Raw genomic sequence first — 12,478 nt, forward strand, 5'->3', positions numbered from 1 at the left:
AGTCAAGTTTTTTAAAATTAGCACCTGGTTTTCAGTAGTTTCTGACATTTGTGTTACCGGATACAACAATTTCGGTGCTAAAGTTTGTAAAAAAGTTTTTATCAAGAGCACACATGAATTGTAAGTCGCTATTATGCACGTTCCAAACAAATATTCTATTTCTTCTTATTATAATTCTAAAAAAAATGATGTTCTTATTTATATTCACAATATTCAGAGTCTAAGTATTAACAAGCTGTTTTGTTTATTTTATTGTAAGCTTTATGCTTGGTGTTTTTAACTAGAACGTGTGTTAACATCTATGAAATCCTAAACAGGCGGTTAAACTCATGTACTTAACACTTAATACTCAAGTACTTAAAAGCCTACAATGTGGACAGATTTTACTGGACATCCTGATTCTTATAAGCACCAGTCTGTTATGTCTGATGCTGAAATATACACCGTACTGAATATAATGTTATTATCGTTAATCAAAACTTCGCACCACTAGAAAAGAAAAAAAAATCTGTTGTATAGAGACATTACAGGGATACAAGAAAATAAAGTAAGAAAATAATTACAAAGATATAAAAGATAAAACTATAAAAGTCAGATTCTTGAAACCCTTAGCGTTCATTGATGCTTCCATTTGCATTTATCTGAGACACACGTGAGATAGCATGAGTTCATCACAAGATGGCGGCCAGTCTGTCTTTGTGTCAGCTTTCAGAACAGATGCCCATTGGCTTTGGTGTGCCCACTATTCACACCCCGCACAGGCGATGTGGCTTTGGCACCCAAAACACCACGACAGGCTTCCTCTCTCACTCTGGCTTACTCTCCGCGTGTGCCAGGATGCTTTGGTCCGTCTATCTCTGTTTAGGTTATGGCTTGTTCTGATAAAAGGCCCAGTGTTTTATTAACAAGAGCTGGGTGTAAGACAAAAGGAAATGACAGCAGGAGCGTGGTAGAGAGCACAGTGGTGAAGAAAGCAAAAACGATAAGGGTGTTGTGAGAGATCTAGCGTAGGGCCGACACGGAGCAGTAACTGCAGAGTGAAAGACTGATTGTGAAATATGTAGACACTGATGGGAATGTAAATACAGGCTGATTGAGATAGACAAAAAGATGGTGAGAAAAAAAGAAAGTTAAACAGTCGTCCGCCAGGATCCGCCTCGGCTGATTTGTGAGTGTGTGTTGAAGTCACGGCCCTGTGTTGTGAGGTAATAAGCGCTCATCCCGGCCAGCACCAAAATACTGATGACTGAATACATACACACACACCAAAATACACAGTAAAAACGGACACAAACACACACATTTAGCCACAGGCAGTATTTACACTAGTGCAGCTGCATGGCTCAAAACATTTCAACCAGGACAGCCCACAATTAGGAGATATTTCTGCCTCTCTCTCTCTCTCTCTCTCTCTCTCTCTCTCTCTCTCTCTCTCTCTCTCTCTCTATGTTTGGCCCACAAAAGAGAGAGTGAGAGAAAGAGAGAGAGAGAGCGTAGACGGAACGAAAGGAAAGAGAGAATTCTTGGCTAAAGCCTTGTTTCCTTGGCAAGCAGAGCAGTACGTGTGCAGCCCTGCTCACTTTCTAAAATGGCTGCCAGACGCCTCCTCCTGAAATGTCGACGGTATGCATGTTCCTTGTGGTTCAGTGCGTGTGTGTAAGCGTGCATGTGTGTGTGTGTCTGTGTGTGAGATATAGCCCAGTCTTCAGCCAGCAAAGAAAGTTGCTAAAGTATGTGATAGCTCTAAACAAAACACAAAGCAGAGACGAGAGGCCGGATGGGTTGCACAGCGAGCGATCGTGCCAAGTATAGGAGTGTGAGTGTGTGTTTAGGTTTAGTTGAACGAGAGTGGGAGGTGTGTTTCCAGAGCCTGCTGAAGAAAGTTTTTTTTCATAAAGGAATTGGAAAGGAATCATACTTATATAATTAGATGACTTGTATGAGAAGAATGCTGAGCTGGGTTGCACATGAGAAACTGACAGATGGAATCAGACAGAAAGAGGAAAGAGGTTTGTCCTGTGAGTGTGTGACTCAACACCTTCTGTGTTACGGCTACAAGAGCGAAGACTGTCGGACATGACAGTGAAGCCTGGGATTTTAAGGGGTTGATCTATAATAACACGCTGTCACAAAGTAGGACAAAGTACTCTGCATGCATGCTTATTTCATACTGATGAATAGATAATCAGAGGTTATGAAGCTCTGATTTTATTTTCTCGCTGCAATATATTAACAAAAAAAAAAACCACAAAAAAAAACACCCTTACGTTGAAATTGTTCATTATATGTTCCAGTTTATTATCCGGGTATTCTGCTTAAAGCCTATAATAGAGTAGTTACTTCTAATAATTGGTAACTAGAGTGAAGCTAATTGGAGAAATGATTTGTTGCTCTTTAGATTTGTTGACATGGATTTGTTGCTCTAGTTTTCTCTCACACGCTACATGTCTGCTAGTTTGTTTAAACATTGACATGGTCGTTATGTGCCAAGAAGTGTGTTGGAGAGGTTCTTTGTGTTTCAGGTATATGTGGCTCACTCTTACAAGTATACACACACACACAACACATTCAGCACTGGCTTAGCTAAACTGTTTATGAGCGTGGCTTACAGACGTTTATTTTTAAACGTCTCTCATACGTCTTTTCCATTTCAAACACTACATCGCAAAGGCATATGCACCTCTGTGTAGAAAAACACACACATCTGGACACACAGGCGTGACCTTATAATTACATGACAGTAATGTGAATTTCTGTTAAAAATAGTGTTTTCTTTTAATCAAACAGACACACATTTGTGCTTTACTTCTCTCATACAGTGACGACAGCTGTGGGGTGTGTTTCTACAGTATTTGGTGTGTGTCCATGGCCCGTAATGAAAAATGAGTCTGGAGCATTTGATGTCTAAATGCCAGAGCCAGCTGCTCTATTGTTTCGACTTTAATCACAGTAAACAACGCTATGCTAGAATGCACCTATAGATTCGAGCCATTCTATTTCCCTTCCCCTTTTTCTCTGCGTCTCCATCGCTCTCTTTTTCGGACGCAGTAGGAGGTGTCTTTATCCAGACTGATGGATGGCGTATAGTGCATATGTGAAGGCTGATCGGCAGGGAAGGGGGATGGGAAGTTGGCATCGGAGTTGGCACTGTCACATTGCCAGCTTGCACCAGTCCCACCAATCAAAGACCTAACAGTCCAGTCGAGCTTTAAGCTTATTAAATCCTACACAACGTAAAGGATCTTTTATCTGGATGAGTCACACGACTTTGAGATGAGCTAAAGTACAAACCTTGAGCTGATTTGTTCTGTGTATGAAAGGTGCTTTGATCATCTATTTTTAACATTATTTTGTAGTGATCTCTCTTTTTTTATCTCACAAAAAAAATGTCTTTTTCATTATTTTATTATTGTTATTTTTTTTTTTGGATCCTTTGGGTTATTTTTGAGCTGAAGCCAAGAACATTCCAATTTGTGCAGCCATGTTGAATGGTCAGTTTTTGTTTTGGGGGTGGGGGTGTAATAAAAGTTAAAGTTAGTACACAAAGAAAATCCCTTCATCAGCTGTGCAAGCAAAGCGCTTCTGAGACCACAGAACAAAAATTTTCTGTGTAGTTATACCACTTCTTCATCTCAAAACTTACACAAGAAGGAGGAAGAGCATTGTTTTCGAACGAGGCTATGTTCAAGAAGTTCAATGCCGTTCTTAATCTCCATGGTAGAGATCGTATCGTCTGGTTCTTTCTTGCAGGGCCCCTCGAACATGTGTGGCTCTTTGTGTTGCGTGAGTGCATGTACGAAGAGCGTGTGTAAATCACCGGGGCGGGCGACACACGCTCGGCTGAAGGAGGCTCGGCTTTGCTGATGTCTTTTGTGCTCTTTTGGTTTCAGCTATTAATGACAAATCAAATGAAACCAGGCAGTAACTGTAGTGTTTGATGAGAATTAGAAGATCCCACAGCTTTAAAAAAAACAAAACGAAACACGGAGGTCAAATGGAAGTCAGTGGAATTCTGCACACCTGACTCCAGAAGGTCATGTAAGGTAATATCAGCACTCAGGATTCTGTATATTAAAAGCACACCCTTAAGAGATGCTGGATTCTTCTCATTTTTTCCACTCCTTAATCTGTATCTCTCGTCCTCTGTACCGCCTCTGTGTTGTGTGATGTAAGGTCAAGCTCAGGACCTCCAAAAGCGAATATTTCACACCTGTAGCCGTTCAAGTTTTGTGTTTTGTTTTGCAAAGAACACATTTTGTGCATTTCCACTCCTTTCTTTTCTACTTTCTTTCTCGTTCCTCCATCCTACTAAAAAAAAAAAAAAAATCAAACATGTTTCTGCACACATCTGGCCTGGCCTGTCAGGACTGAGCTCCTGCAGTCTTTCCCAGTGAGGATGAGGTGGGGGTTCTACAAAATACATTAGGATTTGCATGTGAATTTAATACTTTTAATTAAAATGTATAATGTTCAAACGCTCTCTTGTTTTTCTTTTACCTGACATATTCATTTGTGGTTAGGTGTTTTTTTTTTTGTTTGTTTTTTTTTATTCATGCTGACAGCATTTTATTACCAGATGTCAGTGTCTGCATCCTAAGAGTCAGCTCTGGGTGATTATAATCAAGGATTTCAGTAATTTCCCCTCGCCAGAGAAACAAATAAAACGCTCTAGAAAGCGGTAAGAGCTTAACAAATAAAGCTGACGGGAATGGAAGTGGATGATAAATGAGGGTAATGTAATCTGCGCTGCCACTGCTCTTTGAGTCACTTAGTCTGCGTTTTGTGTACTAATCCACGTTCTTTATATTTGTTTACAGACTCACAGCAGTCAGGAAGTCCCAGTAACAATGAGCCTGGCAAGAACCCTCCAGGTATCGCGCGCGCACACACACACACACACATACACACACACACACACACACACACACACACACACACACACACACACACACACACCCACCCACACACACACAGTGTAGAAAGCCTTTGTTTTTACCAACACTCTGTGAAGGCAAGACACCACAGGTACATCGTTACCAATTTTTGGTTGCGTCAATCAGTTTTTCGATTTTTTATTTTTTTTTTTATTTTATTTTTGCATCTGCTATAAACACGTCCTCTACACTGTACCAAAGGAAATACTATTTCACTGTTTTTATTCACATACATACAACTATCTGAAACTTAGCTCCGCCCACTTGGCCCAATCTCATCATATCTTAAGCCAGTAAGCTTGTTTCCTAATACATACATCAGTTTATGTCTGATTCTCTAAACTTCACTTCATAAATCATAAATCATCCTTACCGGAATGTTCTAGTTTACTGTGAGTATTTTTCTCAAATAATCCAAAAGTTCTGTAAAGGTCGTTCCCTTGACAATGTTTTCTCAGTCAAATAAATATTCTAATGTCATTCAAAAGATTTTAGGTTTTATGAAGTATGCAAAATTCAAAGCACATTTATTCTGAATTTGTTAAGTCCTCATGTGCATAAATAAATGTTTGAAAAAAGTTTCAGTGGGGAAAAAAAAATTGAATCAGCAATTATATGGTGACAGAATGAGTTTAGTAAATATTATTATGAATAAAAAATACTCTATTCACCTGAGGTATGGTGCTGTAAACAACAACGGCACAGTGCTGACAAATTCCATGTGATCTCTCAGCTACTGGGAACAGGGTCTCGAGTGAGAAGCGCCGATTGTTCTGCTTAGATACGTCCAGGAGAAAAGCTAATAGGGCTAAAAGTGTGTAATGGAACATCCCACATGTATGAGTCAAGAGTATGTGTTAGTTTATGTTTCACATCCTGGCTTTTAATTTATGATCCAGTGTGGGAATCTTTGGGATTCCTGACTTCTTTACTGACCTAGCAAGACCCAAAGTGAAGCAGCTGTTTTGGTGGCACTTTCACAGCTGACAGTGTTCGCTTTGACTCTCCTGCACTGAAGGAAAAAAAAAAAGTCCTTGAAAACACTGCAAGAAAAAAGGAATATGCATTGTTTAGTTCCAGTCAGTAATTTGCTGTGAGAGATTTATTTGGCTTGGAACTTCAATTAGTCTTATAAATAAACTGAAGTCACCCTCAAAGCCAAATATGTTACATGTATAATTTAAAAAAAAAAGAAAAATAAAAAATGCCATTTCTTAGGTGACTGAATGCCTGAAAGATTGAGGTTTATGTTGCTGGGTGTATGCTGTCATCGGGGTGTAGGCATGGAGAGGAAACACACCACATACCACACGCTTTTCTTTAAACCCCCACATCTCTTTTACCTCGCTCTCTGTTTTTTTCCCCCTTCTCAGTACTCAGATGATGCTTGCCATGTAATGTGCAAAGAATGAGCTCAGCGATGTATAATTAGCTATTTTCTGCAAGAGCAGGTTTTTCATCTTCCCTTGGTGGGGAAGAACAGCAGTGTGGTCGTGACTCATGCCTTCCACTGCTGCTACTGCTGGTGGTGCGGGTTCACCTGGTCTACGTATCCCATCCTCCTTACACTGAGCTCGGGAGGATAGTTTGAACTATGCTGTATTTAGAGTTTGTGACTTAACGTAAAAAGTTGCAACAATATTTAGGCAGGGAAAGTTGCCCCGTTTTCTCCGTTATACAGCCCCTCCAGGAGTTTTATTGTGCTCAGGTTTCACGTCAAAATTTGTGATTATTGTTGATTATTATTTTGTGGTTTTTTTGTGTGTTTTTTTTTTAATTGATGAAATTGTTACCACAGGATTATTCTTTTACCCTCCTACCAGTGAAGACACATCTGTAATTACTCTCTATGACAGCTGAAATTTAATTGAATGCAAGTTGTGATGTTATCAAACAATGTGTTTTGGGCCAAAGAAATTCTGTGCTAGTTTTGAAAAATTCTGAAATTTCTATAAATCTAAAATGATACAATCATCAGGGAGGATAGACCCCAATCAGGGAGATACAGGAATCAAGTCTGCGTTTCACTTCAATCTGCTGCATATGCCGCTTCACTTGGCAGCTGAACACACTCAGAGAAAAATGCTTTCTGCCCTCTTCCACATACATGAACTCGAGCTAGCCTACTATTCAAGCATCATTACTTTTCCCATTTCTCTCTTGGATTCCTGGTCATTGTCAGGATCTGAACTAGGAAAATATAGAAGTGAATTTATAGGGAAAATGTTCTGAGTGTATTTACACTGTCGTACACACTCTTCAAAGTGATCTACTGTATAGTGGCGCTGGACTCAATACTGGTCCTAATGCTGAGCAATATTGTTATTATCCCCTCAATGTGTGTGTAGACCTGAACCCTGAATACAGTAACAAGATCAATGTCTTTTCCTGGATTAACACAAGGACAGGAAGATATACCTGTAGATAGATAGACTGAGAAATGCCTGCATAATTGGCATGATATAAGCTGTGTGTAATTCAATGCAAATAATGTAATCCAGTGTGATGTTTAAACTGGAGAAAAAGATAGCTAAACAAACAGTGTTTGTTCTTCTGCCCACAGGTTACTTGGAAGACAGTTTTATCAAATCAGGAGTGTTCAGCGTTTCAGAGCTGATCAGAGTATCTAGAAGTAAGTCCAACTTGCCCTGCATGCTCATACACAGTCACACACACACACACACACACACACACACACACACACACACACACACACACACACACACACACACACACACACACACACACACACACACACAGAGTCCTACTGACTTAGCGAGGGAGTTACTTACCCAGAACATGTGTGGAGAATCCAGTCTGGCAGGTCCTGGAAGCAGTGTGTGTGTGTGTGTGTGTGTGTGTGTGTGTGTGGGAGCAGTGTGTGCAAGCATGTGTCTATGTCAACACATGTATGCGTGTGTGTATGTGTGTGTGTATGTGTGTGAATGACTATACAGGAGTATGTTTGTGTCGACATGCCTGCCTTCATCAAAGACGATGACAGATGTTCCAACAGGAATCTTTCTTTCTGTGTTGGTTGAGGACAATGCCTCCCTCAGGCAGGATCTGTGTGTATTGCCGAGGGGTTGTGAGGCCGCCCTTTCCAAACACACACGCACACACACACACACACACACACACACACACACACACACACACACACACACACACACACACACACACACACACACACACACACACACACACACACATATGCACACACATGCACTCGATGACACTGTAACTGATACATGTTACACCTTCTACATGTAACAAAATGCCCAGTGTCTCACACATGCTGCTCTCTTTCTCTCTCTCTCTCTCTCTCTCTCTCTCTCTCTCTCTCTCTCTCTCTCTCTCTCTCTCTCTCTCTCTCTCTCTCTCTCTCTCGCACACACACACACATACACACACCTTGTGAGACTGTCAGCCACTCTGTCAGCTTGGACTCTTTGGACTGCTGATCTTTTCATGGTGCTTCAGAAATCTGGGTCTCCAATCATCCAGGCTTTCAGCACTAAAAGAGGAGCAGAGCTCACACCCAGGCCTACTGCACTCCGGTGAAGAAGTAGGGAGGAAGGGGGTGATAGAGAGAAATGGATCTGTCGTTCCTAATAGTCTGGCATTAGAGATGTTAGGAAGGTGAGGGCAGCTTAACACTAACCCTAATTAGGGTTAGTCCAGTTAATCCTAATATAGAAATGAGAGCTTTGAAGGAACACTCAGAGTTTGACTAACTGATCTCTCAACTCTGCATCTGTATTCTGTGGATGATTAGCAGCGACAATCATTTTGAAAGATTTTTTTTATAACAGGTTTAAGGGCAGCTGATGAATTTTGTACATGACTTTTATCATTCTAAATATATAATTAATACACAATGACAACCAATAAACTGTGACAATAAACCAGCCTGAGACTGGTGTGAGAAAACAATTTGTTGAAATCGTTCTTGTGTAGGTTTAGCCAACAAACTCTATTTTTTTTAGTTACAATGGCTGTATTTACATATTTTCCTCAAACCCTATGAATTGCAGATATTTACAGTTTCATTTACATTAATACAAAATACATCATTCACATAAATGCAACCTTAAACTTTGCCCAAAAATGGAATTTGCAATTGTTTTGTTTTGTCAATGTTCAGCACTGAATTATTTTTTTATTATAATTTTACACTTCGCAGTGCTGGTTAATGATTTGTATCTAAAATCAATCCATTTGTAATATCGACACCCAGGACTTTAAGATTTTGTAGTTTTTACTTCATAAGAGGTTCTGTTTTTACTTAGCCTATGAGGGCATTATAGTCATAGAAAAAAACATCAAATTTTTGTATTTTTTTTTATTTTATTTATCAATTTTATGTTCAAAGTCAATGCTGATATCAAACCCAGTCCTGCTCTTTAAAATAATGTCTTTATTCATAAGCATCTAAAATTTTTCATAGTTGTTATATTCAACCATTAGAATTCTGTGTAAGGTTAATCCAACAGAGGGAAAAACATCTCACACTGAATGCCAACCGTGTCCTGACTCATTTTATAGGTGTATGACTCATGGTGATGAACTCTAACAATAACAACTAAAACAATTAAAAAATGTAATCAAATTCAACTAAAATTGCAGGTAATATTTTAATTATTAATAGTTTTACCTTAATTAAAAAAAAAAGAAAACACCTGCAACAATTTGAACGTTTTTTTAATCCGAGTTCATTTTATTCCAGTGCGTTTCCCTTACTGGTGAATTCTGAGTAATACAGCTTCTTTAGTTCTTTAGCACCTTAGTCCCGGAAAACCCAGTGACGTTATTCGCTGTGGTAACTACACACGCTCACTAAAAAGAACAAATGACTGGTGTGTTACAATAATTAATAAATTTAAACGGATAGGCAAATCACTTATATGCAAGTAATTGAAAGGTCATTTGCATATAGTCGATCACTGTGTCATCAACGTTCACAGCATTCTGTGTAGGTCACATAATGATGGGAGTGTAGAATGTTTTACTGTGTTGTATCATATTGTATAAAAATAATATCATAGCATGTTGCCACCTGAGGTTTACACACTTCTACATAAACAGTAGAAATTAGGTTGAGTTCTCCTTTTATTTTATGCAGTGTTCCTTCACTGGAGTGCACTAGGCTTGTGAAACTGCTCTGTAAACACTTGAAGTTTGTGAAAAATTACTGCTTTTATGTGGGGGTTCATATTCTTCCTCTGTTTATTTAATTCCTTCAGCCAAGTCAACACTATGACTGTTTAAAACTCGAGTAACTGTTGAGGTGAGATCATTTATTGACTTCCATATAAATGACACTAGCTCACTGTATTGAGTTTGATTTAAATGGGACAATTTTTATAAGACGTTGCAGCACCCAGGCTCAGTCCCAGTATAGATTACTCACTCCATAAAAGAGCAAAACTACTGAAATGTACTTGTGTGTAAATATAGAGGGCCATAGGGGTTATGGTTCTGATCAGCTTGAGTTTTTTTTTTTTTTTTTTACTGTGGAACTAATATGTGTGATACACAGATTCCACCTCTGCTACCCTGAAGGCGGTCCTTTTTAGAGATCGGCTTACTTCCTCGGGTTATGTTTGGGTTTGTCCACATGCAAAATGAGTTCTGAGCGACTGTGTCAAATTGAGAACTGTATCAAACTTGTGTGTTTGTGTTTGTATGCATGTGCATGTGAGGGAGAGAGAAAGAGGGAGAGAGAAAGAGGGAGAGAGAAAGAGAGAGAGAGAGAGAGAGAGAGAGAGAGAGAGAGATAGCTAATCTACTGCAAATGTTGAAATGATTCATAAATTACATTTGTCGATTGAAACATCCTTGTCCTCCTTTATATTGTTATGTATTTATTCTCTCTCTCTCTCTCTCTCTCTCTCTCTCTCTCTCTCTCTCTCTCTCTCTCTCTCTCTCTCACACACACACTAGCTCCTATCACACAGGGGGCAGGGGTGAACTTCACCATGGCAGACATGCCCAGCCAGCCATATTACCATGATCTGAACTCAGTGAGCTTACATCGTCCACTGTCCTCCCCTCCTGGCAGGTGAGCGCGCGCACACACACACACACACACACACACACACACACACACACACACACACACACACACACACACACACACACACACACACACCAAACACACACCAAACACACACCACAGCTCAACCCCCAAATATAATTTAGCACTTTTATATTTGCACACGTCCTCCTAAAGATTGATGAAGTCACTCACGTGTGTTTTGTGTGTCTGCAGTAAACGACCTAAGACTGTTCCAGAGGACAGCATGGAGACGAGCCCCACAGGCCCAGACTTTTACTCTTCCCCAAGCTCACCAGTTAGCCGACCATGGCACGAGAGAGACCAAGGTGAGAGAAAGTGAGAGAGAGAAAGGGAGAGAGAAAGCTTAGAATGAAAAAAATACAGAAATTAGATTGGACCTGTTAGCTCTTAGCGCTACCAGGAATAACTCGTCATGTGTTTTTGTCTGTGTATCTTCTCTTTGTATCTGTGTGAGTTTCCTACATAATTCCTGGTTTCCTCCCACCTCCAAAAACAACACGAATAGGCACATCAGCTGCTCTAAATTACACCTAATGATTGTTAGAATACATGTGTGTGCATGAGGCTCGGTGTCACATCCAGGGTGGATTCCCACCACGAGCCCAGCGATCTCCAAAGCAGATACTGAAAATGAACGAAATGAACAGTTACAAGCAACAAAGAGCTTACCAAGAAAAAAAAAAGACAGCGCTGTATAATCATAATCTATGTATTATTTTGACGTTTGAACTATTTCCCCCATTTTAATATATTTCAGCATTTTGCTTTTGATCTTTTTGTTCCTTTTTACGTTATTCCTCAGGCTAAACACCTGCTTTTGTACTTACACTCATTATTCAATCACAAACTCCGTACGTTTCTCAGAACGAACATGCAGCCTGGCACAAACTGAACCACAAAAGTACAAAATTATCTCACAGAAACAAAATGAGCCATCATCTCCCAAGAATACTGGGCTTTATCAGTGGTTTCCTGTAGTTAGATTTCAAGGTCTACTCCTGTAATATAGCATATTGTAGTAATTTACTGAACTCACAGTAAAAAGGTGTTGTTTTGTAAGGCCATGGCTATGCAAGAAAAACAGATGCCTAATCAGTCCTTATTATTCTTACTGAATATCTTTTAAGAGCCAGACTCTATCATCCTGGAGACATTTGATTATCTGACCAATTAATATCTCATCTATTCCTTGGGTGAGGAGTCATGTGGGAGGAAAAGCTATGCGATCTTTGGACAAACTACAAATCAGTGTATGACTTCATGCAGGTCATAAATACCATGTGGTGCCATGTGATCACCCATGTTTACCTGATAGAGGTCATCCAAAATAGAACTGAAGCGATGAGGCGATTCCCATTTTATGGTACAGTCTATTCGAAGATTCAGTCATGTTGCCCACCGTCTCATCCACAACATTTACTATAGCCTTGTTTTGTCTTTAGCTACATTGTCTGATTCTTCT

The 12,478-nt window shown here is 39.7% G+C and overlaps 1 protein-coding gene across 8 annotated transcripts in view; it reads left to right on the forward strand.

The window, feature by feature from the left end:
* LOC113657607 (nuclear factor 1 B-type) overlaps positions 1-12,478 on the forward strand; it is a 90,133-nt gene that overhangs the window by 48,097 nt on the left and 29,558 nt on the right. For all 8 annotated transcript variants that reach the window (XM_027169526.2, XM_027169527.2, XM_027169532.2 and 5 more), the window contains exons 3-6: positions 4,818-4,871; positions 7,498-7,566; positions 10,881-10,998; positions 11,209-11,321. In XM_027169526.2, the coding sequence (XP_027025327.1) occupies positions 4,818-4,871; positions 7,498-7,566; positions 10,881-10,998; positions 11,209-11,321 (354 nt within the window). The remainder of the gene's footprint in view (positions 1-4,817; positions 4,872-7,497; positions 7,567-10,880; positions 10,999-11,208; positions 11,322-12,478) is intronic.

This window comes from Tachysurus fulvidraco, chromosome 1 (genome assembly GCF_022655615.1).
Source record: "Tachysurus fulvidraco isolate hzauxx_2018 chromosome 1, HZAU_PFXX_2.0, whole genome shotgun sequence".
Taxonomy (NCBI): Eukaryota; Metazoa; Chordata; class Actinopteri; order Siluriformes; family Bagridae; genus Tachysurus; species Tachysurus fulvidraco.